At 41.1% G+C, this 27,430-nt stretch overlaps 2 protein-coding genes across 6 annotated transcripts in view; one reads left to right on the top strand and one right to left on the bottom strand.

Annotated features, from left to right (window-relative positions):
* Window positions 1-10,230, bottom strand: part of IFT56 (intraflagellar transport 56) — a 58,124-nt gene extending 47,894 nt beyond the window's left edge. For 3 of the 4 annotated variants that reach the window (XR_010430687.1, XM_064655207.1, XM_064655206.1), the window contains exons 1-4: window positions 10,061-10,230; window positions 9,795-9,932; window positions 9,362-9,454; window positions 1,898-2,012 (exon numbers count right to left, since the gene is read on the bottom strand). Coding sequence is in view for 3 of the 4 variants with exons in the window: in XM_064655207.1 (XP_064511277.1) it covers window positions 1,898-2,012; window positions 9,362-9,454; window positions 9,795-9,932; window positions 10,061-10,207 (493 nt within the window). In the remaining variant the exon portion in view is untranslated. The other variant, XM_064655208.1, reaches the window with a different exon arrangement.
* A 7,086-nt stretch (window positions 10,231-17,316) lies between these two features.
* Window positions 17,317-27,430, top strand: part of GUCY2C (guanylate cyclase 2C) — a 47,454-nt gene continuing 37,340 nt past the window's right edge. Inside the window, exons 1-5 of one of the 2 annotated variants that reach the window (XM_064655230.1) lie at window positions 17,317-17,737; window positions 18,611-18,723; window positions 21,040-21,107; window positions 24,514-24,729; window positions 27,086-27,207. In XM_064655230.1, coding sequence (XP_064511300.1) covers window positions 17,527-17,737; window positions 18,611-18,723; window positions 21,040-21,107; window positions 24,514-24,729; window positions 27,086-27,207 — 730 coding nt within the window. In that variant the 5' untranslated portion in view covers window positions 17,317-17,526. Of the gene's footprint in view, window positions 17,738-18,610; window positions 18,724-21,039; window positions 21,108-24,513; window positions 24,730-27,085; window positions 27,208-27,430 lie in introns of those variants that run through there. The other variant, XM_064655231.1, reaches the window with a different exon arrangement.

Consider the following 27,430-nt stretch of genomic DNA (forward strand, 5'->3'; position numbering starts at 1 on the left):
ATGGAAGAGACCACAAGATGATATGGCCTCAGTTGTCAATAATATATTACGAAAAGCCATCACTGATGCAATCCTAAGATGTTGAAAAAAAAAAACTAAAAGAGGATCCGACTTCAATAAAAATAAAATAGTTCAAACTCAATACAAGAAAGACTGAAGTGATGGGAGTGGAAAGGGGAATATAGCACACTTGGAAGCTTTCAGTGGAAAAAGGACAAGTGTTATAAATCTTCAGCTATGACTCCTAACCACCAAGCTTAAGTAGCCAGAAATCATCAGTATTACAGCACTCACAAGAAAGTTTTAGCACCTCGTTATAAAAACTGGGATGCTGTTCCTTCTCCAACAATTACATAAAATCAGGAACTGACAGAACTAATGTGAGCACTCAGTTATTTTCTGTTCCCTCACTCAGCTACACTCCCTATGTCTTGTACTCCTTTCCTGATATTCCTACCCTTGCCTCCAGCACCCAAGTACCACTAACTGCACCCCCTACCCTGCCACTCATGAGGCTACCATTAACTAATCTGAAGGGGTATGAAAAGAATAACCTTCCCTCACTCACAGCTCACAGTTAATCAAGCTGCAGGCCCAGCTGTGTATATGTCATCTCTAGAATGGATTACTGTAAATCACATGACGTGAAGCTGATGACAATGACTCCAGCTGGTACAGGATACAGCTGCTTGCTTCCTCCATGGTTTAGGTCACAGTGACACGTTGAGCTCTACTGCCCATTTATTTTTAGATTTCACTTCAAGTCCTAGATTGCAATCTCCAAAGCTCAAATTTTTGGTACATTAAATATTAAATTATTTGTGAACACTAGAAATTTGCACACCTCTTGAACAATACGAATCACAAAGCTCTGTATGAGATTTTTTTATAGTTGGAAACAAAACATTTTCAGTTGTGGGATTTCAGCTCAGCATGAGTTCAATCCTCTTTCTGGGGATTTTAAAAAGATATGAGAATCTAATTAGTTTTAAAAAATACTACAAAGCTGTCCTTTTGGAAGGCACTCCTTCACAGCAGAAGAAAGTACATATTATTTCCTCCCTACTCTATTCTCAGTGCAAGACAAGTAGACTAATGAAAGAAAGGAGAAAACCCGTACTTCAATAAGAGTTTTATCCTAAAAAGGCAAGAGTCAGAAGTTGACTGAGCTATCACTGAGAAAGCACTAAGATACTATGGTTATGGGAAACAACATAAATCACAAAGATATATAAAAAGTGATGGGCAACAAAATGAAACTACAGAAACATTTTTAGGTAGTAAGAATTGCCTTGGAATCTAAATTCCATTCCTTTAAATGATCCCATGCATGTTCAGATTAAAGCAGGACTGTAATAAGGTGAGTGCAGTGAACTCCATGCCTTGAAGAATCAGATACCTAGTATCTGACTTACAAAGCAACAAAACCACCTACAAAGTCACTCAAACTATGTAAACAGAGTTCTTGTCCATATCAGGGAGAATGCTGAGTTCCCTCAGATGCTTATTTTTTTATAATTTCACTAGCCTAATTTGCTTTATCTGCACTGGCTCAGAGACACAGAATCAGTCAAAAGAAAAGTAACTTCTTGTTGCTAGTCGATGTATGCTGGGTTTTGTATTTAGAAATTCATAAGAGGAATGATTTTCCAGATGCTTCTTTCAGTTCCCGCTGCTCCACATGCCCAAGGTATTTTTAGGAAGCAAACTGCATCACAACTGTCCTGTTAAATGAAAGTTAAAAAACCAACTCCCAAACAAAAACCCAAACCCAAACAACTTTGGTCACATGTATCCTTTATTCCTATGAAAATAAAGCATTGCGTACTTCCTCTGGAAATCACTTTCAGTGTTCGAGTCAATAAGCAGTCCTTTCCAACAGAGACACACATCTCACCTTTCAAAGCTGCTTGTTCTGCTTGCGTGTACATCCCCAGAAAGAAGTACGTACAGGCAAGGTTCACCCAAACATCTGGATTGCAAGTTGGTTGTTTGGTTAAGGCCTCATACTCCTGTAACAGAAGAGAGGGTTGATTTTCAAAAAATGTGTAATAGCACATATATGTATTAAATATCATTATTTCTTCCACCATTTTACAACGTATCATTAAATTACTGAGATCAAACAACTTATTCTGAAGTTCTTTGCAGTTCTTACAACAAAACTGTAACATCTTAAACCTAAGACATGTTCCTAACTCTTTTTTGTTTACAGCAATAGAACAGACAACAGGGACAAGCAGTGCTATAAATCTCCACTGTGTGAACATGATTTCAGTCAATACTGAAGTTATAGAGATATAAAAAATATTTATATTGTAAATATGCTGCTTACATTTATAAACTCCAACATATCTAAGTTATAAAGACAACAATACAATCTACTTTTCTTCAGTCACTTCTGATGCTTTCCTAAGTTCTCCTCCAGTCAAAGCCTGGGAGCCATAAACACCCGGGAAATCTCTTTGTGAATATTTACTGGAGTAAGTGTTAAACAGGTTTTTGTAAACCTGTAGGTAGTGTCTTAGTATATATTTAAGCTGTGGACTCCAAGGTGTATTCTAAATCTGAGGTTATGCAATATAATACCACAATTGCAGGAAGAAAATTTGTTTTGGTATTATTAATAACTAAAATAAATATTTTTAAATAGTGTTTATTTAATCTTTACCTCCTTCTCTTTTTACTTTCTATTTTTGTGTATGTTTTATAGTGACATATTAGTACAGTAGTACAGGTATGTAATTTATAAATGTGTAGATGTGCATACATATTGGGGGTGTGTACTCAAAAATTTTTTATTGATAGGGATGCATGAGCAAAATTGTTTGGAGACCACTGCATTAAAACACAAGCCTATAAGTTGGTACAGGGCAAATTCAAGATTTCCTTATAGATAAGACTAGTAAATTATAGTAAATATTACTAAATTGAGCCTAACTTTACCATTTTCCATTTTAAGATTTACAGCCAACAGCTATAGAAAGCCACTAGATACTATATTCTGATATTTCTTGCACATTCACATTCATTCCACATATTTCACAGAATATTCTGAGTTGGAAGAAACCTGCAAGGATCAAGTCCAATTCTTAAGGAAATAGCCTGTACAGGGATTGAACACATGACCTTGCTGTTATTAGCACCATGCTCTGACCAACTGAGCTAATCTCAGGTACATATCCTTTAATACTGCCAGATAAACTGCTTAGTTTCTTGTTATTGTGAAACAGCAAAAACTTAACAAATCAATCTTTCAATCTACTTTTTTTAAACAAAAAAGTTTTTGCAGCTACCAAACAATGACATTCCTGAAGATAAACATCTTTGCTCAGTGTAACAGTAGGTATCAGAAAAAGAAGCAAGGAGATCTCTCAATGCCATTTTTTTTTCCTCTCTCACTTTCTGATAAATTACTAGGAAGGACCATCCCAGTGAAAGTGCCTGCTGCTGGTGCTCCTGCTCTCCATCCATCCACATCCAACAGGCAGCATAAGGCAAAGCAGGCAGAGTCACACAAGGTTCTCATAAGACCTGCTGAAACAATGTCATCCACATACTCCCAATTACCATCAGCCTCTCACCCCTCCCAGCAACACAACCCCTTGCTGACTCTATACTTGTCCTCCAAATATATGAGTTGGAATTTCCCTCTGCCTAGAGAGAGTTTAGCAGATTGAGCCATTGGGGGTGGGAGACTTCTTACCTCTGGGAAAAAAAGACAGATATATTAGATATATAGATATATAGATATATAGATATATAGATATATATATACACAGCACTAGATAAAATAAGCCATGCCCAAAGGACAATGAATCCCAAGAACAGAAATATGCTGACAACAACAAAGTTTATAGTTTGCAAGCAAAAAGAATTTTTTTTCTGTTGCTAAGTGAAAGTAAACAGCACTCCCAAACAGAGAAGGTACTGGTAAGGAATGCCCTTAAAAGCCAGCTCAGTCTTGCTGGTACTTCAGGGACTAGCTATCCAACAATATTTCAAATAAATAAATAAATAAATAAAAACAATTATAATAATAGAAAACTTTTACATAGAGGCCAACCTTTCCTACTGAGGCCAGTTTAATCTTGACATAGACCTGTCATGGAGCTCTGAGAGACAGGCCACTGCTGTTTATTGGGACCATCTGGAATCTTTCAAAATCCATTCAGATTAAATGCACCCAAAGGTCTCTTTCAGCTAGGGCTTCAGGCAGATTAATTAGAAAAGACGAAGTGCATAAACACAAATCAAGTTCTGGCTTAGCCTTTCAAAGCAAGCAATAAATAGAAAGTGCTCAAGCTGTACCAACGCAGATCTATAGAAACACAGTAAATAAAAATTAGGACAATTAGTGCTCCTTATCCTGTAGTTCTGGGCCTTGCACCCAGACTCTGTGCTCTTGCCCCTTTCCTCACTGAAAGGCATTCAACATCAGTTGCTCAAAGACTGCCTCACAGGGGCTTTACCCCCTCCTCTCCAAATTAACCAACAAAAGCAAACAAATGAAATACTCTGAAAGCTTTCCCAACAGTCAACCTTGTGGCATACTTTTGCCATCCAGGAGCATAACAGCTTCTTGCTATTCACCCTGCTCCACCTCACCCCCCTATCATGAGACACATGTGATTTTCCTCAAAAGCAGGCTGCCAGGATGATTGCCTACATCTACAGACACAATGCTGAGGCCATCTCACTGCCCTTATTACTTGTCTGGATTCTCCAACCCTACAAACGCAGATCCTGAAAAGCCAATAAACAGGTCAACTATACAGCTGTCCCACAAGTGCTCAAAGGAGGTGTGGAGATACCCATCATAACCTGGCTAGAGTCGTAACAGAGAAGTCTAGAGAACTCCCAGAGCTAAAAATCCATCTTCTAATTTCCAGCTTCAGCTGTCAGTAACTTGAGTGTACCTGTATTATCACACTTTCCACAAAAGTACTCAAGCAAGACCAGACACTGCTCATGGACAAACCCTTACCCAAGCACAGTCCTGTTCCTTCCATGAGTTACTATTTGACTGAAATTATCCTTAGCAAAGTCAGGGTGGCAAGAGGTCCTGTCCATTGAAGAGGTGGAATGGTTCCTACTTCTCTGCTAGGAGGGAGGTGGCAGATTGGAGACTCTGTCTGTCGCAGGCTACATGTAGTTTGTGATATTTTGACAGAAACGATCCATTGAAGGCTCTGGCCCAGGGATCATGCTTTGCTCTCATGTGTGCAGCTGATGGGCCAAAATGGCATTACCATGTCCAACAGCTGTACCATGCCAGAATCCTGTGTGCCTAAAGCCCAGTCAGAGGGCGAAACTTGTTCTTGAATCCAACCAAGCACTGCATCTGCCCTTGCCAATTCCTCTCTTAAATGTTAAATACCTTAAATATATGTATAATATTATATAGATATAATAATACCCTCCCTTTCCTAGGCCCCAGCTGCTTCAATTTACCAGATCAGGCAGCTTAGAAACAGAATCATTGGACTGATGCTCTGATTCCGGTCCTGGGATGACAATGGGAAATTTTTCAGGAAAGGTTTAAGATTAGAGCTATGAGCAAGTCATGGCAGAAAGATAGGTGGGTTTTTTCCCATTAGGGACAATAGATGTGGAAGACTCCAGAAAACTAATTAGATGCTGCCATCCACTAGGGAAGCTCTTGTTGTGATATGATGCCAGGAAGATACAAGCCACTCAGTGTTAGTAAAAATAAGTTTGTCAGTGAAGAAAGTTAGTCAGTCCCCAGGGAAGGGCTGTACTGTGACTGCTGGAAGAGTCAAGCCCAGTGCAATACTATTTGTAAACTGATGTACAGCAGTAGGAATGATCCCACCAGTCCAGTGTCAGTGGCACAACCTTTCAGAAAGGCATCTACTACTAAGAAGGGGAAAGTGTGACCCTAGTGAAGCTGAGGTTAGTGCTCTACTTAGAGCATATTTGACTGTTGTTTGTGTGCCTGTGGTAAGAGAGTGTGAATTCTCTCACATAAATGTGACAGCGATTTTACTGTCATTCTCTCTGGAAATATTCTTGGAGCTGAAGGTCTGTGTGTTTTTCACTTTTTCCCCATTTCTCCCAGTGATGGATGATGGCCACCTCACCCCAATTCCCGAGCTTGTCCAAAAGTTGCTGTGCAACCAACACTGCGAAAGTATCATTATAAATAAAAGGATTGAACAGCATAATTTCTGAAGACTCTCATAGGTACCCCATAGGTATATGGACTACAAACCATGAACTGTGAATATAGTGACACAGACTATGTGTTGTCACCAGAAGGCACACACAGGAGAGTAAATAATTTAGATTGTGTGCAATGTCATTCTGGAGAATTCTGCAGAATCTTTGACCCATAGTATTTTATTTACAGTGCTCTTGGCATTCCCTAAAGAATGCTCCAAGATCTCAAGTGTATAGATAATCAAGGAATTTGCCCTTGAGAATACAGCAACAGTGCCTTTGTAACACGGCAGAGGAGATGCAGCATTATACTTCAACCTTGAAGCTAAGTGAAAGGCAGTTCAGTCTCCACAGTCAGTGGAGTGATTCCCGCAGGTTTAGGAATTACAACTACAATGGTCAGTATCCAAAGAAACTACGCTGAGATGCAAAGGCTCATTTCCCACATGCGACCACAAAAATAAGAGAGCTATCAGGACTCATCACTGTGCCAAAAATCAGTCTTAAATCTGAAAAGATAGGCCCTGTGATCTCTCGCTTAAAACACCCATATCCACAAATTTAAAACAATCCACAAACCATTGAGACAAACCTTTCATTGTCCCTACTTGGGCAGAGAAACGGGAAAAATGGGAACTAGACGACTACGTTGCAGTTTTTAAAAGCCTGAATCTACAGCATCCCCTTGTGGTGATTCAAACAACACATGCAAAACCGAATTAAAAAATAAGAAAAAAAAGCTGTTGCTTTTTCTTTGAAGGAAACATATAAAATCCACTCTGGCTCTAAAAGCATCTATTGGGCATTTCAAAGAGTAGAATTTATTTCAAATTTATTTTCAATTTATTTCTTATTTCAAAGAAATTGCAAGCTATTTTTTATTTTTATACAAATATTTTTCTTTTTTAAAAAACTTTCACTCCCTATTAACACCTGATGCCTAAATATAAATTAACTACAGCAACTGATTGTTACATTCATAATCTTAAAATTCCACAAATTTAAACATGAATATTAATTTACCATTAGGTCCTGTACTACTCTTCTACATTCTGTACTGTGTATACTGTCAATTTAATTACCTGAGCATCTCTAACATCTCAAATGGATGTTTCCTCTTCAATTTTTAAAGGGCAGAGTGCCTTGTGAACTTATTTGGAAGCTTTAGAGTTTTCACCTCACGTATGCATCTTTGCACGTGACCACATATTACTATAGTTAAACACTTCATTTTATCTAAGAGAAAATATTATCATTGTTCTATAATCTATTTATTTTGTTTTTAATTTTTTTAATACTCTAAATTATCATCTATTTTTAATATTTCTTCTGGGGAAAGCGAATTAAAAGACTGCAAAACCAGTTATACTTCACTCATACTTCAGCCACTTGTGATGGAGATGTCCCCCAGCTGACTCTGACAGAAACCAATAAGCCTTTAACAGTGCAATACAGCATCGTACGGGCCCAGCAATTCACACCTCTAGCAACAGCGCAACAGAGACAAACAATACTCAGGCAGACCGAGTTGTTTTCAAATCTTCTCTAGTTATATGCAGCTTTGTGGCTATCACCACACCACTCCTTGTTCTGGTATGCATAACAATTCCAGCCCTCAGAGGTACAGGGCAAGGCAGACAACAAAAATTAATTAATATTTCTAGAGAAATTTGCTGGAACTACCGAGAAGATAAAGGGATCCCAGGGACACTGGAAACAAATTGTTTGGCAAAAGATTGAGCTTCATGGGAGACATAAATGGACACAAGAGAAAGAACTGCTTATGGACTCACGCACTGAAAGAGACGTGACAGAACTGTATTATACAAATATTAAAACAAATACAAATATTTGTATTATACAAATATTTGAATAGTCAACATGTATTTTAGTGACTTAAAGCTTTTGGAGAATGTCTCATTTACTTGAATTACCTAATACAAGAAAACATAAAGAAGAACAATAAAGTACATTATAGAATCACCGAATCAACCAGGTTGGAAAAGACCTCTGAGATCATTGAGTCCATCTATGACCAAACACCATCACGTCAACTAGACCATGGCACTCAGTGCCACATCCAATCTTTTCTTAAACACCTCCAGGGACTGTGACTCCACCACGTCCCTGGGCAGCCCATTCCAATGCTCAATCACTCTCTGTGAAGAAATTCTTCCTAAAGTCCAACCTAAACCTCCCCTGATGCAGCTAAAGACTGTGTCCTCTTGTCTTATTGCTCCTTACCTGGGAGAAGAGAATGACCCCCACCTGGCTACAACCTCCTTTCAGGCAGTTGTAGAGAGTGATGAGGTCTCCCCTGAGCCTCCTCTTCTCCAGGCTAAACAACCCCAGCTCCCTCAGCCTCTCCTCATAGGATATGTGCTCCAGACCCTTCACCAGCCTTGATGCCCTTCTTTGGACTCACTTCAGCACCTCAATATTCTTCCTGAACTGAGGGGCCCAGAACTGGACACAGTACTCCAGGTGTGGCCTCACCAGCGTTGAGTACAGGGGAAGAATCACTTCCTTGGACCTGCTGGCCACACTGTTCCTGATACAGGCCAGGATGCCAGTGGCCTTCTTGGCCACCTGGGTACACTGCTGGCTCATGTTCAGCTGGCTGTCAATCAGCACCCCCAGGTCCCTTTTTGCCTGGCAGCCACCCATCGACTCTGTCCCCAACCTGTACTGCTCCATGGGGTTGTTGTGGCCAAAGTGTAGGACCTGGCACTTGGCCTTGTTGAATCTCATACCATTTAATGGCCAGGGGCATCAATCTCTAAAGAGAGAATTTTATCATGCACATCACAAATAAACTTCACAATGACGGCAAAATCATAAACATGAAAAATAAAACTGTGGAAAGCTAGCTGCAAAAGAGATGGAAGAATGGAAGATTTAGGACACGAACTACGACATACAAAAGGGCAAATTAGTCTACTGAGCCTAGTATTAAATCAGATAGTAGATAACTTTAAAAAGCTCTATTTTCATAGGTAAATATCTTTTTTTTTTTCAATCCAAACTGCTTTCCACAGCATCTGCCTCATTACTGTACATTTGTACCTTAACTGGCTGGCAGAGCTGTTCCCAATTACAGACCATCTTCCTCTTGTTGTCATTGCTTTATCACTACATTCCGATTTCCAACCTCGGGGAGTGGGACTTCCCCACTTACCTCCAGAGCTCTCTTGTAGTCACCCAAATGAAATGCACAGTATCCAATCCAAAGGTTGGCATCCTCCTCCTGCTCACCCACTTGCTGCTTAAACTTTGTAGAAAATAAAGAATGTAAGAATTTTGTCAGCTGCCACACAGTTTCTACAGCCCCACAGATAACCAAAGCAATAGCAGGCTATCATATATCGCGGATGCTTTGACAGCTGTGGATGCTACTTGGGTGCAGCTGCTTTCACATTTCTGAGGGCAGCAGCAGGCAGCCCCCTCAGGCCAAACCAGGCTCTGCGAAGCGAGGGGCCGCAGCTGCCGCGGCAGGGCCCGGAGGGTGCGGGAGGAGGCGAGGGGGACGCGAGGCAGGGGAAGGGCTCCCCTCGACCCGCAGCCCTGCGGGCATCGGCCTGGCAACGACGGTACCGCTCGGAGACCGTCACCTCCAGCAAGGCGATCGCGCCGGTAAAGTCCCTCTGGGCCAGGAGTTCTTCCAGCTGCGGCACCTCCTTCCCTTTCTTTCTTCGCCTGTCTCCCGGCGGCGGGGTACCCCCCACGGCCGGCTTGGCACGGGAGAGCATCTGGGCAAAGAGAAAAGCGGAGCCGCGTCAGAGCGGGCCCTCGCTCGGCGGCGCTCCCCGTTCCCCGCCCCTCGCCGCCACCCTCCGCCTCCCGCCCCGCACCATCCCGCCGCCCCGCCGCCCCTCACCATCCTGCGGCCGGCCCGGACTCCGCGCTCCCACGGCGGCGGCGTTGCCGGGGTAACGACGGGGCGGCGGAAGGCGGCGGCGAACAGGCGCCGGCTGCCGACCGGGTCCGCCCCCAGGGTTCCGCCTGCGCTGCGGCGGGCGGCCATCCCGCAGCGGCCACGGGACTGAGGGGCGGCCCCTCGGTCAGAACCGCGCTGGTTCCTCCCTAGAATTCCCAAGCTCTTCCTCTCCCTGCCTTTGGTCCTTCTCTTGAACATCCGGGTCCCGCATTTGTGTCACAAGAGCCCCATGCAACGCTACGGGCTTGGGGCACAGTGGCTGGAAAGCCATTGGAGGTGTAGATCGGTTATCAGAAAAAAAATCTTCACTGAAAGGATTGGTCAAACATTGGAACAAGTTCTCCAGGGGAGTGGTGGAATCACCATCCCTGGAGTGTTCAAAAGACGTGTAGATGTGGCGCTTAGGGACACGGGTAACTGATGGACCTGGCAGTGTTAGATTGATGGTTGTACTCAGTGACCTTAGAGGTCTTTTCCAACCTTAATGATTCTGTGATTGAAATTACAGGAGGGCCAATACTTTAAACTACTGCTGACAACTCAACTAACTATAAAACACATGTCCACGGACAAGACTGATGAGGTATCTGTATTTCTACCATTTTCCTTCCTTGAGAAGAAAATCTTTCTCACTTTACCAGAAAAAAAATAGAAGCAGCTAAAGCAGCTCCTTTATGTTTGTATGAATAGATATGTCTTGTCATAGTGCAATCATCTGGAACATAGACCAGCAATAAAAAACTGTGTGCTGCTGCTTCAGAGTGTGGGTTCCATATTCACTGTTTCACAATCACTTAAACTTGACCCAGGAATGATGCACCCAGCTTGGAACAGTCTCCAAGAGGTTACTCTGCAACCAGGAGCCACTGGAGCACAACACCACCATGGCGGTGCCCCTTGTTCATATATGTGCTTTCATACCACAGGCCATGAAGAAGGAAGGCAAATAATCCACTCGCCCATAAAGGACTTCTCTGCAAGAAATTAGTTTTTAGTTAGTCAGTCAAAGTGATAAAGAATGTGTGCCAGTGATTTGGTCTCCTTTTAAAGCTCTTCTCTATTACGTAAGGTATTATTTCTGTCAGGAGAAAACAAGCAAGCAGACAGTACAATTAGGCAAGATTCTTTATTTTCTTTTTTTAAAGAAAAAGTAACTGAAAATGTAATCTCACTACATCACTTTCTTCCATATTTTTTTTAATATACATTCTTTCACAAGATCCTGCTGTTCTAAGAATCAACAGCTAAAATATTAAATCAAATGGAAGAAAGCTCTCAGCTGCTCCACTGGTTTCTCCCATTTCCCAGTGGCTCCTGAATTTGTATGTAGTTGATCCGAAGTTGGGGAATGCATGAGAACTAACAGATGTGCAGTGCCAGTGGGTTACCTGTGGGCACAAGAAGGACACTTTCAATAGAGATAAAAAGTGATAGCAGTATGAAGTTGATCAAAATATTTTTAGCATGTCTGCTGTAGAAATTATTATTAAAATGCAGAACAAACTAGGTGGAGATGTTATAATCTTTTCCTTATATGAAACACTAAGACGACAATTAATAAATTAAAGACATGTCAAGAAGTTTGGCCACTCTATTTTAATACTGGAAAATTGCTGCAGCTCTTACCTTCACCAGTGCCATTATTTTAAAGGCTGTGAGCTGTAAAATGATTAATGATCATGTTTATTTCCACACAGAATTGCTGGGAGAATGGGAATTGACTTACACTGATGGCAGCAAAAGGGAAATCATGCACCCATGACTAAACACCAAGATAAGCATCAGAGAGTGCAGTCAGCGTTTAAATAAAAAATCAGAGAGTGGAAAGTGAGGTCTAAGAAAAGGTGAGGAAGGAGGGGAAGGAAATAAAGAAAGGGAGAGAAAGGAAAATCAGGAAGTGGGACAAATTCATCATATAACCAAAACAAGAGGTTATGATGTGACCTTTACATCAGCAACAATCATGTGCTTGAATTTCAGTAATGTCTGGGTAAGATCATGTAAATTCGGTAATGATGCTTCACCACGTTCTGCATCTTGTACCTTTGAAAATGCATCTGACAACATCTCAAGATAAATGATATGTAAAAGTGAGAGCAATTAAATGCTCCCCTGCTAAAGGTACAAAGGCAATCCCTTGCAATGAGAAAATGGGGAATGATACCTTTAAAAGCAAAGAACTGGAAGAATACTTGCTTCTTTTTGTATGGCGTCAGCAACTTCTGAGGCTTATTCTACCCTGGATAGACCACCCATGATGAGAGAAGGTGAAATGCGTAAGTTGACAGATCATATGCACCTTTAATGCTTTTGTCTGATCTCTATTCCCCAGCTCAAGACAGCAAACAACACCCATGTCGGGTAAAGACCTCCAAATGGTGAAATAAAGATTCATATTTTTTATCTGTATTTTGGAAAGGGAGACTCTTTAGTTTTCACTGGTGTTTATGATTTTATGGAACTGCACCTTCAGAATTTTTCTGATACTTCTAGCACCCAACCTGTCATAAAGATTCAGTCAAGTTAATAAGAGTAACATAAAAGCTGTCCTTGTATTTGCTTTCAGAATCATATTTAGGTAAGTTTTTAGAAGTTTATGTGTGTAGAATCAAGGGAGGAGTGGCAAGACAATCCACTGATTGCACAAGTCAGTCTCAGGATGGAAAATGCAATGCATGGTTAGCTGGATCCACACAAACTTATCCAAGGCAGAAAGCCACACCACTGCAAGTGCTACATCCCAGAGAATGCAGTTGTACTGGTTCAGGATGCGTGCTGATATATTTGCACAGTATTCCACTGCCATCTGGATTTACAAGATCACGTGTGCACTAGCTAGAAGATCTCATAACTCCATCCCATCACATAGTATAAACATGTATTGTGTTTAATAAAGAGAGTTTAAGGAAACTGAAGTATATGTCCAATACATAAATTATTACACACTGAAGCCATTTACCTCTGTAAGGAAAAACAGAAAAAATGTTTGCACGTTACAGGTAGCTTATTTTTGTCACTTGACAGAGCTATATCCTGCTGAGTCTAGAACAGAGGCAAACCCTTATGCTGAAAAGAAAAATATGTCTTGTCCCTCTGGAAACCAAGTCCTTTAGAGAAAGAAAATAGTAGTTAAGAGGAAAGACTTCTTACTATTTATTTTGGTAGAAGTTAAGTGGATGAATAATATTCACATCACAATGTGTATGTGTTGGGAAAGGGTTAAAAGGAAGAAGACTTTCTTAATTGAGCTAGATATTGATGACACATCACGTATTTAGCTTCATCTTCTGATATGTGCCAGCATAGATCAATGGGAGGATGGGGCCACCGCCCAAGCTCCTGGGAGTATGTTGCAATTCCAATTACAACTTTTCTTATCCTTGTCTGTAGTTTTACTTTTACTAGATTGGTAACTTCTAATGAGAACAGTCAGTGCTTTGCAGTGTAATTTTATTGTAATCTGTGTCAGCAACTGAACTGTGGCAGCTAATTATGGCAGCAACCTAAACTCTCAATAACGCATGGGAATGGCAATATTATCAGGATCAGGCTGTACTATCAGGATCATGCATCACATGACCAACACGTTTATAAGACGGTTTACAGGCTTGTTGCTAATCAGTAGATGGTTCCGGTCCCAGAGGATAATGCTTGGAAAATATTTCTTTATATTCTTGTGTAGTAAACGAGAGAAAAAAAGATCAGTTCTGAAAAATCAACATAACTGCTATGCAGCTGCTATACATGTATACCATATCCATGTATACGGCTGCTATATATGTATATTATACAGCTACATTCATAATAATTTACATTACTGTCTTCTAAATCTGGATAGTAGAAGTATTTTAAAAATATTTTAAAAGACAGAAAAACATTATTTCATGTCCTCAATCTTCTCTCTAATACTGAAAATTAAAGAAGACATATTTTTTACTGGTTTTTTCTGTGTCTGAGTGTCAGAGTTTTAGATCAGGAAGTCAGTGCTGATTACCAGTTTCAAATAATATCTGGTTGTTTATTATCCAATAAAACAGAAAGCAGAACAAACACAGTGCTTTAAAGTGCTGTAGAACTAGACACTAAAAGTCACTTTTCAATAAAACCAGTGATGCAGTTCTCTGGTGGGTTGAGTTGGTATTTCTAATCGAACTCAGATTGTAACCCCCACAGAGAACTATTAAGTGTTTTGTACCTCTGCAATATATGCACAAGTAATGTTGTTGATGGTGAGGGACTGAATTTTGTCTTCAGACAAATAAATACAGGGCCTGCCTATCTGAATTTTAATCGTCCCTGTGCTTTTGAAGGCAAAATAAGTGATAAACTACAGGGTTTGTATTCACTGATTTAAGGGGAGACCTCCATCAACTGTTGGAGCTGTCGAACTCAATCTGTTCATTATGATGTTCATTTAAGATCTGACTTTTTGGATAGACACTTGTACAGATAGTGAAAATATGTAATGTTGGGATCTTTTTTCCCTTTCTGACAAGATAATAACAGTAGCTGATACCTAGAAACCACAGATAGAAAGAATGCACTGGGGATGTCAGATGCAGTTTCTTAGCACCTTATTCATTAGAAGACGATGAAACCCTGACACTTTTAAGAGAGAAAAAGTAGTTCTAGGAGATGTGCTTTAAGGATGATTTTGGGATAAACTTTGTGGGTCGTCAGGAGAAGTTACCTTAGGCAGGATATTGGTGGTGTTTGAATCTCTTGCTCTGCTTCTCCATGTCATCACATTCTTTCAGGAGAAGGCAGAGTTATTTGCATGTGCCTTCAGGATGCTCCCATTACCTGTAGTTCTGTTGTAAGCCAGGATTTCTAGTTAAAGCTGCTGTTGCCTGTAGGAGTCAAAAAGCTTCCCCCTCCCTCCCCGACACGTATTCTGACTTATGGGTTTCTGAACCGTATCCTTCACTGACTAATCTTTGAAGTGTGAGAGCTGGCTCACAGTCGGAGAAAAGTTACTGAGATAGTGGAGGCAGTGCCCTGGAGAGATGTGGAAAATAGTTTTGAGAATCTGTCTGGTTTGTATCACTGGTAACCTCTTGGGTTTATAAATGGATAGATTGGACATTATAAAAGAATTAGAGGAAGTTGTCTGGGGTCCTTAGGGACCCCATAGTGTTCTGCAGACAGAACACCATGAATGGACTGGCATTGGTGTCTCATGTCTTCTACTCCTCAGGGACTAAACATCCTTCTGGCACAGGCAGCAACAAACACAAACATACAGAAGCTTTTGTTTTACTTGTGGCAGGTCCATCAAATTTTGTGCTTTACACATCTGACTCATTCATTTACTTTTTCTTCTCTCCACCCTCACGATCATCTATAATATCAGTAACTCTTCTGTTTACTGTACAGTGCCACGGCTTTTCTTTGTCTCTCTTATCCCATGAAGCAGATGTTACTGATCAGTCTGCCAGGCAACTGTGTTTGATGTCCAAAGCCCCAAGGTACACGGGACAGTTCGGCAGGTTTCAGGGAGAGCTTGCTTCATCCCAGCTGCTGCCTTGTGCCGCACCCCCTGCTGCTCCACGTCACTGGATGCTCAAGGCGTGCTCCCATCTTGGGACTTGGCATTGAGAGACTACGTACACCAGGAAATTAAGAAGTTGAGAAGTCAAAAATTAATTCATAACATGTTCTGTCTGGGGACTCCCTGTGGCACTGTGAAGGCATGGGGCAAGGAAGAGAGTAAAATGAAATGCTGTGCTAAGGCTATGGTTGATTTCACCTTCTGTTTTTAAAGGACAGTTTTAAGCTGCTGTGAAAACTAAATAAATACATTAATAGATACAAAGGCAGGGAGACCTCAGCGCCATTACATACTCCCTGTGTGACCAGCAAGGTAAAATACTCAGTTCTAGTTGCATTATCCATGCTGTATGTTTCTCTCAGATAGGCTAAGAAGAGTATAAAAATGCAAATCATGCTCTGCTGAAGTTGATGACAAATCTTTTATTGACTTATATGGCCTAAGTTTCAAGGACTTCGGAAATACCTATAAAATGGGCCAGTGATGACATGATCTCCACTAGAAAAGCTATATTCTATTCTCAATCTGTGGCTCTAGACAGCCATACTAGTCCAGATGTTTACATGACAGACTGCTAATTTAGAATTACAGTATTACAAATTACAAATGCTAGATTAGATATGCTGAGGTGTTCAAGATCTACTTTTAAATGCTGGCTTATAGTCTTCTCTGGGTATAAGAAAGATTTGAGCAATAATAATTCAGTATCAAAATAGAATCACATAAAAAGATCTGTGCAAATATATTTGAAGTGCATTCACCACTTTTTAAATATAGGCTTTGAAAGAAATCATAAAATTGGTATTGTTGTTTTGGTTTTGGTCTTCTTTTCATTCTACCTACCTTTCCTGAGACCATTCTCAGGAAAACTACTCAGTAAAGCTGTACTTGGGAGCAACACTGTGGTGTCCTTTAATGTGTGCCTTTTAGTGATGCCATTTAAAATTTAGTTTGGTCATGCAGGCCTGAGATGCGACCTTCACCTTTGCCAATCCTTACCTGATGCAAGAGGTTCATCACATAAAGTATTAATATTTTGCCCCCCCATTTGAGGAGCCATCTGACAAGGTGGGAATGGGCAGTGAGAACCGTGCTGCATGGGAGCAACATGTCTGGGGCAGACCTGGGGCAGTTTGGCATGCAGTGCTGGGAGATTGTGAGTGGACAAGCTTTGTGTTGAGTCTGTAAGTAGAAACGAAGGCTTTGGTCTGAAGGACCGCAAGTTGGACATTTTTGCCAACACAAAAAGTACTTCAATGTTATAAGCTAAAGGAACAAAATTGATAACTTATCGCAGAAGAAAATATATGCTTGATTTACGAGCTCAGCCTGCAGAGATGGTGTGGCAATGTAATCAGAGATGTAGGACAAATGCAAATGTGAAGTAACTATCTGTTTTCCTCTAGGCTCTAATAGAGTTTATATTTTATTTCCATTTTAAAGAGTTGTCTTTACAGTCCATTTGTCCCCTCCCCTTTCTCATCTTATCCCTGTGGTGAAGAGTTAGTGCTCTTATCAGGCAAGGTTTCTGGTAATGTTTCAGTTTTATAGCCTCAGCCTTTCCATGAGCAAACATTCACAGCAACCTTTAGCCTCTCTCCTTTCCTGAGTTTTCCTGTTGCTAGTTTTTCACCTTGAAGTGCCACCTAGTACGCCGGAGGGGCGGGCATAGGTGAAGGCAGGGAAGGGGATAGGGAAGTGCCAGAGAGAAGGATCGTACATCCTGTCTTTGAATCTATGGAGTGGAGGTCTCTTTCGTTCTATCTCTGAACAAAACCACTGTAGAGTATCTGAAAGAGAGTTGGAAGAGAAAAAGAAATGAGAGGGAACACACAATGGGTCTAAACTGAGCAATATGAAGCAACGGATGTTGATTCTGGCCATTTGGCCTTTGTTTTCCTCGCTCCAGCTGCTGCAGCAAGTTGGTTCAAACCGGTGTTACAACAAGAATTATGTGATCAATGTGATGCTCATGAATTACTCGGACTTCCCATCAAGTCCTGAAAGTTTGATATGTGCTGTGAATGGAGCCTTGAAATGGGTACAAAATGAATTCCAGACAACAGGTAAGGCAATGGGTGTTGGTTACCCCTCTCTTGCTATGGTTTCTTGTCACACTTGTGTCACACCATCTGACCTTGAGCAAGATGTTCCTCAGACAGGCTCCTTGCCTGTCTGCTCATCTTATAAAGATCTTACAGAAATAATGACCTCTCTCTGTTAAAATAGAAGTGCTCTACAGATGGGCAGAACCATATATGTTTTCATGGTGTTTTGGGAGAATCTTCCCGCATGCTTTTCTGGAGATGTTCAGCTAGATTTGGGAATATGGGAATTGCTGAACTGGATCGGACAAGACCAGTGATCAATCTAGTGCAGTAATTGGGATGCCCTTGCTTCCTCTCCTGACTAGATTAGTCTCTACTTTCTGAAAATAATTTTCCTCTTGATCCCATCTTTTTATCACATCATGACCCGAAGTGTGAGGAATCTGCAGTCCATGTGTTTTTCCTTCATTTAGAGTCATGATGCTTTTATTTATTTTGATAGATTACCTCTCCTTTCAATATCACCAATCTACTGTCACCCTCTAGAATATTATGGGGAAAAAGAGTTTTCAAAGAAATATTACTTCGCACAGAGCCTTAAAAAATGTCTCTAGTAATGGCCAAGACTAAAAGTACTTTGTACTGAAAGTATTAACACTCATAAGAAGTCACTCATCAGAAGTCAGCAGTCCACACCAGAGCAAATTTTTTGTGTGGTGAACTCACATCCACAGTAGTGGGGGTTAGGTCAGAGGTGGACTTTGTAGAAGCTTTCTGGTAGCAGATCGCCTAATGTAAGACTTCTCAGACCTGTGTCAGAAGAAGTGGGATAATAGCATATTAGTTGTTTTCTGCAATTCATGACACTGTTTATTTTTATGTTTGCATCAGGAGAAAATGTTACAGTTGAGGCCATCTTCCACACCTTTGCCTCATCACTCTATGTCTCACAAGGCTGTCGTACTAGCACCTGTGAAGGTGTGGAGCTCATCAAGACAATTTATGTGAGTAGGAGATTTCTTTTGTTCTGCCTGTGTGTACTCATGTATGTCTCTGTCTTTCCTTATTAACTTTTCATTCTCTTGTTCAGTTCCAAACAAATCTGACAGGGAAGTGAAGTTTTCAAAGAGAAGATGTTCCTGTATGTTTTGTGAAGGGAAGGAGGCAAATACTGGAGAGAGATTCTATGAATGCTTCCCATAAACTGTCAGCTTCAGCTTCGGGCTCCTTTTCCTATGCTTAAGTTGTCCTCTTTTTTATATCTGCACAGCTCTTCATGTGGACACATAGCCAAAGCAATCCATTAAAAAACATCAAAAACCAACCAAAAAACCCCCCAAAACCAACCCAAATGCTCAAACAGCCCAAGCAGAGCAAAAAGCTCAATTTCCATCTGGATCAGAGCCTGATCTGGTTCACCTTCAGTTTACACAATACACAAAAGAAAGAGCTGTGGTGAAGATGGGAACATGTGAGCAGAGAAATCATTAGGCTGGCACTGTTACCAATGAAATGGGTATGGAACTATGCCCAAAGGGCAAAGATGAAGTGCTTGCTTCTCACTAAGAGATCACAGAAGTCACGTGAGAGAAACTATGCGAATACCTTAATATGAGGAAAAGCTTCAGTTAGAATTGGTGCACTTCAGGAAGCTGTTTCAGTGGATTTTCTCACCTTTGAGTGAAATTTTGTCAATCCCATGTGAATTCTCAAGTCTACTGATCGATGAGCACATAATATAGCCTTTTCTAAGAAATTGTCCCTCATGACTGTAGTGGGTTGACCCTGGCTAGATGCCAGGTACTAAAGCCACTCTCTCACTCTCCCTCTGCAACTGGACAGAGGAGAGAGAAAAAAACCAGCTAAGGATTCATGAATTGAGATAACAGCTGGGAGATGTCACTTACTGATCACCTTCACGAGCAAAACAGACTCAAAGTGGGGATATTACTTAAATTTATTACTAACAAGATAAGAGCCAAAGAGTGAGAAATAAAACAGTCTTAACACCTTCCTCCCATCCCTCCTTCCTTCCAGGTTCTCCCTCTTCCCCCCCAGCAGTGCAGGGGGACAAGGAATGGGGGTTATGGTCAGTTGTTGTTTCTGCTGCTAGTCAGGGAGAGGAGTCCTTCCCCTGCTCCCGTGGGGTCCCTCCCACGGGAGACAGTCCTTGATGGACCTCTCCAGCGTGAGTCCATCCCACAGGCAACAGTTCTTCCCAAACTGCTGTCCCGTGGGTCACTCCTCCATGGGGTGCAATCCTTCACGAATGAGCTGTACCAATGTGGGTCCCCCACAGGGGCCACAAGTCCTACCCAGGAAAAACCTGCTCCAGTGTGGGCTTCCCTCTCCATGGGCTGCAGGTCTCCGGCAGGACCCCGCTCCATTCTGGGCCTTCCACGGGGTCACAGCCTCCTTCATGCATCCACCTGCTCCAGCATGGGCTCCTCCACGGGCTGCAGGTGGGTCTCTGCACCCCGATGGTCCTCCATGGGCTGCAGGGACACAGCTGCTCCACCATGGTCTGCACCACGGGCTGCAGGGGCCACAGCTCCCGTGCCTGGAGCACCTCCTGTCCCTCCTTCTGCACTGACCTTGGTGTCTATGTTGTTATTCCCATGTTCTCACTCTGCTCTTCCCTGGCTGCAATTCTTTCTACGCAACAACCTTCTTTTCTTAAATATGTTATCACAGAGGTGTTACTATCACTCCTAATTGGCTCGGCCTTGGCCAACAGGAGGAAGTCCATCCTGGAGCCAGCTGGCATTGGCTCCACAGGAAAGGGAAAGCTTTTAGCAGCTTCTAACAGAAGCCACCCCTGTAGGGCCCCCCCCTGCTACCAAAACCCAGACACAGAAACCCACTACAATGACACACAAAGATACTAGTCAGGCCTTATTTGGTGGTCAGGAAAGGATTTTTTTTTTAATACTAGCTTTATATGCGTGTAACTAATAATTTTTCTGATACACAGTACCTTGTAATTCCAGCCACCCTGTCTTCTGCAAATGCAAACACTGCTGGAGTGTGTAATTTCAAACGTGCAATTGTAACAACATTTCATTCCTAACTCACTGTCTGTCTCTTAATGAAGGTCATACTCACAGGAACTATTTTGTCCTCTGCCTTTTTTTTGTTTTCTGTGATTTCTTCCTTCTCCACTCTTTTAAACTTTCTGTACCTCCTTACCTACTCTTTTCTTGCTTTTTCTAGATATATTCTGTGACTACTCAAATCCTAAAATTTTCTTCATTTTCCCATCCTCCTCTCTTTTGCCAGTTCTCTGCACTGTCCCCATATGACCTTTTTATCCCTTGCAGGATTCTGGCACACTTGGCTGTGCTGTAATAGGACCCGCTTGCACTTATGCCACCTACCAAATGGTCTCGTAAGTACCACCTCTTTCCCCTAATATTGTGATGTTAAAGATATCAGTTGCTGAACAAAGTTGCTTTGTGAACAACAAACCTGCAGAGACATTGGGGTTTAGAATACATCAGACACCTCAAGGTCTACAGTCAAGGCAGTAAGACTCCTATGCATAGCCACTATGTTTGGTAGGGTGAAGAAAATCCCCTTCCAAAGCCCACTGATGAAATCCCAGTGATAGCAGGGAAACTTCTAATTCCAGACAGTAAATTGATCGATTGATTGATTGATTGAGGATTCAAAAGGTGTAGCTCCTTAGCAACTGCAGCAGATAAGGGATGTGAGCTCAAGGCATGTAGACATTGCAGTACTGCAGCAACAGGGCTCCTTCTGGGTGAGTGTTAAGTCATTGAGGGAGGCCTGAGTTATATGTGCCAAGAGAACATCCAAAAACCCCAACTATCTTCAGTAAAGATTGTTTAGATAGGGAGCAGACAGTTTCATCCAAACCCTTCTGCCTGAGGAAGCACTCCTGAAGAATGAATCTCTCTACTATTGTCTTAGACGTGAACATGTATAATTCTATTCTGTATTATACCATACATTAATATGTTCATTCTCAGATATTAGCAAAAGTGTAAGCTGAATCTGCAGACTTCTAGCATAAATAATTTTAAAATCTCCAGTCAGTTATGACATACAAATTCATATGGTTACCCAGGTGAATCACTTCCCTTTCTAAACTTTGGTAGCTTTTGGGTTTCACTGACAGAAACTGGGAGAATTGAGACACTTTTATCTCAAGATTTGTCTGCATTTAGCTCTATACTTTTGAGTGGCATGACCAGAAGTGAATGCAATGTTACTGGGGAATGCATGCGATTGATTTATAGAAGAATCTAAAGCATAACTTATATATATAGAGCACCATGGTAGAATATTGTGCAGTATACCCCATTTTATTCACTGTGCCTCCTAACTTAATGTTTGCTTTTCTATCTGCTGGATATGGAGATGCCCAGAATGATGCCAAACTTTTTTCCTTGGACTCTGACACAGTTAAAAGTGTGAATAGCAGAAGTTTATGAAAAGCAATAAAGAACAGTAACTGTTGTGCGATAGCCTTGTGAATTAGAACAAGTGCCTTACTTTTATAGAATCATACAATGGTTTGGGTTGGAAGAGCCCTTTAAGATCACCTGGCTCTAACTCCTCTGCCCTGGGCAAGGGCACATTCCACCAGACCAGGTTGCTCAGGGTCCCATCCAGCCTGTTTTTGAACACTTCCAAGAATGGGGCATCCACAACTTCTCTGGGCAGCCTGTTCCAGTGCCTCACCACCCTCACAGTAAAGGATTTCTTCCTAATGTTTAATCTAAACCTGACCTCTTTCAATTAAAAGCACTTTACAACAACTTAGGTGTGGGAAGGGCACTGTGGGTAATGCACCCATGGGAAGTGGGGTGGGAGTGTGCAGAGCCGATGTCGGCCCAGCTGCTGCCTGCACTTGGCCACTCTTCTAGGTTTCATGTTTGGCTTATCAAATGGATATTAAACAACACAGTGGAAACTGCAAGAGGTCTGTAAGTGCAGCAGCTGTGGGGATGTTGCAACAGAACAGTGGAAGTAACAAGAGTGGTTTGGGATTAGCCGGATTGTCTACCTCAAACTTCTTCACCATCTCTAATTCAGGAAATCATTGAGCAATGATTAAAGGGATGAAATTTGACAAGTCCAATCCAAATTCTGTATTCTGTTCCTGGGATCCTGAGTAATGTTGGGCACAAATATAAATTGTGCAGAAAGGGATCTGGGGGTGCTGGTTGGCAGCTGGCTTGACAGGAGTCAGCAGTGTGCTCGGGCAGCCCAAAGGGCAAATCACATCCTGAGGTGCATCAAACACAGCATCACCAGCTGGTCAAAAGAGGTGATTATCCTGTGGTACTCAGTGGTGGTGCAGCCTTACCTTCAACACTGTATATAGTTCTGGGCCCCACAATTTCAGAAGGATGTGAAAGTCCTTGGATGCTTACAAAACTGGCGAAAGGGCTGGAAGGCATGTCCTCTGACGAGCAACTGAAGACACTGGGTTTGTCTAGTTTGGAGAACAGGAGGCTGAGGGGAGACCTTGTTGCTTTCTACAGCTTCCTGAGAAGGGGAAGTGGAGAAGGAGGTGCTGATCTCTTCTCCCTGGGGTCCAGCAGCAGGACATGTAGGAATGATTCAAAGCTGTGTAGGGAGAGGTTTAGTCTGGACATTAGGAATCATTTTTTTACTGAGAGCGCGGTCAAACACTGGAACAGGCTTCCTAATGAGGTGGTTGATTCTTCAAGCTTGTCAGTTTTTAAAAGGCATTTGGACAATGCCCTTAATAAATGGTCCAGTGGAAGGTGTCCCTACCTGTGGCAGAGGGTTGGAACTGGATGATCTTTAAATTCCCTTCCAACCCAAACCATTCTACAATTCTATGAATAACATGCTATAGCTTTTGGTCAGCCCTGAAGCAGTCAAGCAGTTGGACTAGATGATTGTTGTAGGTCCCTTTCAAATGAAACAGTCTATTCTATTCTGTTCTATTCTAAGTCTGTCAGAAAAATGTCTGTTTAATTAGTGAAACACTCTCCTGGCATTACTTATTACATCATCTCTGTCTGTTTCTGTTGCAACAAGTATAAACCCTGTAATTTGGTAAGTGTGCTTCACCTGGAAAATAAGGTTTTGTCACAATAATGCCAACAACTCTTATGGCCATAATTTATGAAGGCAAAATTCCATGACATAAAAAAACACCATACAAGAACTGAAATATTTTGAGTCTAGTCTGATAAGATTGCAGCATCCAGGAAAATTCCTTTATCTTTAAAAGCTTATTGTCTCTGTGTATAAAAACATCTTTGTTTAACAAATTCCTTGTCAGCAGAGGGTTGCCTTAGTTTTTTCTCCCTGACTGCTGCTGTTGTACAGCTCCTAAAATATGCCATAGTGAAACTGAGGAATTTTTCCTTTGAGTTGTAGGAGTAAAGCTTTTTTGATGGAAAAAAGCTGCCACCCTGCAGCACTGTCTCAATAATGAGATTAAATCCATCCCATGTTAATGGCAGCCAGGGAGCAGAAGCAGATAGTTCCTTGAGCCTTTGGACTCCTATCACAACCCTTGGGGCTGAAATGGTGCATGATACTCAAAAGGGCATGAATAATTGGAGGCAGTGAGAGAAGATGCCTGGACCAGTTCAACAGGGCTTTTTGATGCCAATACAGACTTGAAATCTGCTTGTGTTTTTCAGGAGCATTCTGTTTCAGGTTCAAATTGCTGTTAAACTAATGCAGGGAACAAGAGGAGAGGGACTTGAGGATGGACATCAGGTGGTAGCTGCCTTGGTGCAACAGCAATCTGTTCAGACTTGTCCTCTTATCTCTTCCTTCAGACTTGACACAGTACTGAGCCTGCCTCTGATCTCTGTAGGGAGTTTTGGACTGTCCTGTGACTACAAAGAAAACCTAACCCGCCTTCTGACTCCAGCCAGGAAAGTGAACGGATTCTTCTCTTATTTTTGGAGAGATTCTCAGCTGCCATTCAAAACCACGACCTGGGAATCTGTCTACATTTACAAGAGGACTGAAACCTCAGAGGCATGCTTCTGGTAAGATCTGGATCCACCTCTGAGCCAACTGTTGATAAATGCTGTCTCCACCCTTGGATGTGGTTCTTATGAGCTGTTCTTTGAGCCCTACACTTTGGGAGGTGCCTTACAACTACCAAGGAATGAGAGAAGGAAAAGATGAATTATACCCTTTAGCTGTAGTGCATATCTGAAGGTTTCAATCAGTCTGTTTTAAATATTTGCAAGCCTTGGCTTTTCCTGTGGACAGCATTGCCCACATATTCTCTCTGATGGAAATACCTGTTTATGGCCTCTTTGATATAAATAATGTGTCATGAGAGGCTCCTCCGTCATGTTCTTCATAGATGTCTTTTTAGGTCAGGGGCCTTACCAAGCTCTTAGAGTGTTTCTCCAAATTAATGGCTTCAATCTGTGGGCACTATTGTTGCTCCAAAACATTTCCAATGTTCAAACTGTATCTTTCTTTAAACAAAATAACCCCAATGATTGCAGAGTTTAGGCTATGCTCTCACCAGTTTGGAGCAAAGGAAACAGTTTTCACTTTGTGACCCAAAAATCAGCCTGTGTTTGATTCTCAAGAATGCTGGGATTTCTCCTTGTCTGAAAACAAAGGCTGGTTTTAGACGAATAGACTCTGTAATATACTGATATTTATAATTACTTTTCTATTAATGAGTCTTATTTAACTTTAAGCTCATTTTAGTGTTTCTATGCTCCTTTGAATTTTTTCCCAATTTTGAGATATAAAATGCTGATTAATTAAAAAAAGCATCTCATTTCTCCTATTAATTCTATAAATGTAGCTCAAAGGCAGCAAAGAGTTCATGGAAATAACTGTTACATATATTTCTAATTAATAACCTTAGGAACTTGCAGAATTTCAAGTAAAACTTATGACTGTATTGGCTTCAGAGTGATATAAGCATGTATTTATGGAATATTTTGGATACAGTACTTAAAATATTTTTTCTGAATTAAGGGACCTAAAAACTGATTTCCAGTTCACTCTTTTGTAGGTATTTAGGGACTTTTATTGTTTCCTTCTTTCTTAGTATAGATAGCAACTTGATCACATGATGTAATTGCCATGATTACCTCTCTTTGATGTTTTGAAATATCAGTACACTTCGCTTATCTCTTACTAGAATCCCTATTCCTCTATGTTTGCAGCTATAATTGCCAGTGCACTACACACACTCGCTAAATCCCTTTAATCCTGCAGGTTTCATACTTTTCTTACCTTTCCAAGCATTTCTTACCTTGCTTTTATTAATAATTCTGTTCAGGACCTTCTTTATGACTTCAGAATTGTTCAAACTCCTATATTGTTGAATTAACAAAAAAAAAATTAAAATTAATTTTGTATATCTGCCCATTTTTCATCCTAATTTAGTTGTAAAAGTGCATCTCATTCTCCTTTAATAAAAACTGTAAACTTGAAGGGGTTTGAACTGTCTAATTTGAAAAGAACCCCTTTTGTCTAAAGCACAAGTTACACTACATGGGCTAATTGTTTTTCCCATATACGTATAAAAACAAGTGAATACTCAGTGATAGCAAAATCAGGTTATGTTTCAACTGTGCATATGTTCCTGTAAATTAATGGTTAATGATTATGTTCCTGGAAAAAAAAAAAAGGAAGCAAAAGATATTTAGTAGTTCTTAGGACTGGGATTTCAGTGCTGGTTGATCAAAAGTTATGCAGTTTGAAAACACAGAGAGTTCTTTTAGTTTTCCCTTTGCAGTAACTTTATTTCAGACAGAATTTTTCTTCTCAGACACAACATGTTGAAGCAAGAATAGAATTTAGGAGTTGACTGTTTTTCCTTAATCTTTTAGCAAGCTTTTACTCACTTTGTTGGGTTTTTTTGCTGTGCTTATTTTCCCCTTCAAGTTTTATCCGACTCTGTATAGGCTTTTTTGTTGCTACTTTCCTTCCTTTGCTTCTCTCACAGTCAGGGTACATGTGTGCTTTTTTTCTTTGTTCTTTCTGCAGCTCCTGTTTACTCAGTTGAACCTCCACACGTCTTCTAAGATTACCACTTCCTGGCTCTGCCTCCCTGTTAGTCTGACTTACTATAAATTCCCCATATCCCCTTTTTTCCTTAATTGTTAATGTCTTGTTATATCATTGTATTTTCCAAATCCATCCTTCGTGTACAAGGCTGAAATACCTCTGGTTGACTTTCCAAGCACTTCTGCGTCTTTCATGCCATGTATTGATTTTCTTGCTTTTATTGCTGCAGAAAAGGTTTCATACCAGCTTATAAACACTCTTGTGTGCCATAAGTCAGCCTATCTTGCGCTGTGGCTGATTTAGGAGAATGTGAGAAGTTAGCAATTTTCTGACAATATCTTTGCTCCCTTGTGTCAGGTACATGAATGCTTTAGATGCTGGAATCACAGAGTTCTCCGAAAAACTGAAGTTCAAGGATATTTTAAGGACTCCAGAGCAGCTGAAAAGAATTGTGAAAAATCCAAACCGGAAAAGCAATGGTAAGGGCTGACGGTGCACTGTCCTTGCAAGTAGGTTGCTTTTCCCAGGAAATCAAACCTACCCCTTAGTTAGCTTTTAGGAATAGCCTTTCACCAGACATGGTGGAAACACTGATATACCATTTTATATGGATGTAAACATAAAATGGCACAACATTCCTAGGTTCCTCTCTCCACCCCCATAAAATATGAGGGAGAATCCTGGTTCCAGAGAGCTTCTGGG

This window comes from Pseudopipra pipra, chromosome 5 (assembly GCF_036250125.1).
Source record: "Pseudopipra pipra isolate bDixPip1 chromosome 5, bDixPip1.hap1, whole genome shotgun sequence".
NCBI classification, from domain to species: domain Eukaryota; kingdom Metazoa; phylum Chordata; class Aves; order Passeriformes; family Pipridae; genus Pseudopipra; species Pseudopipra pipra.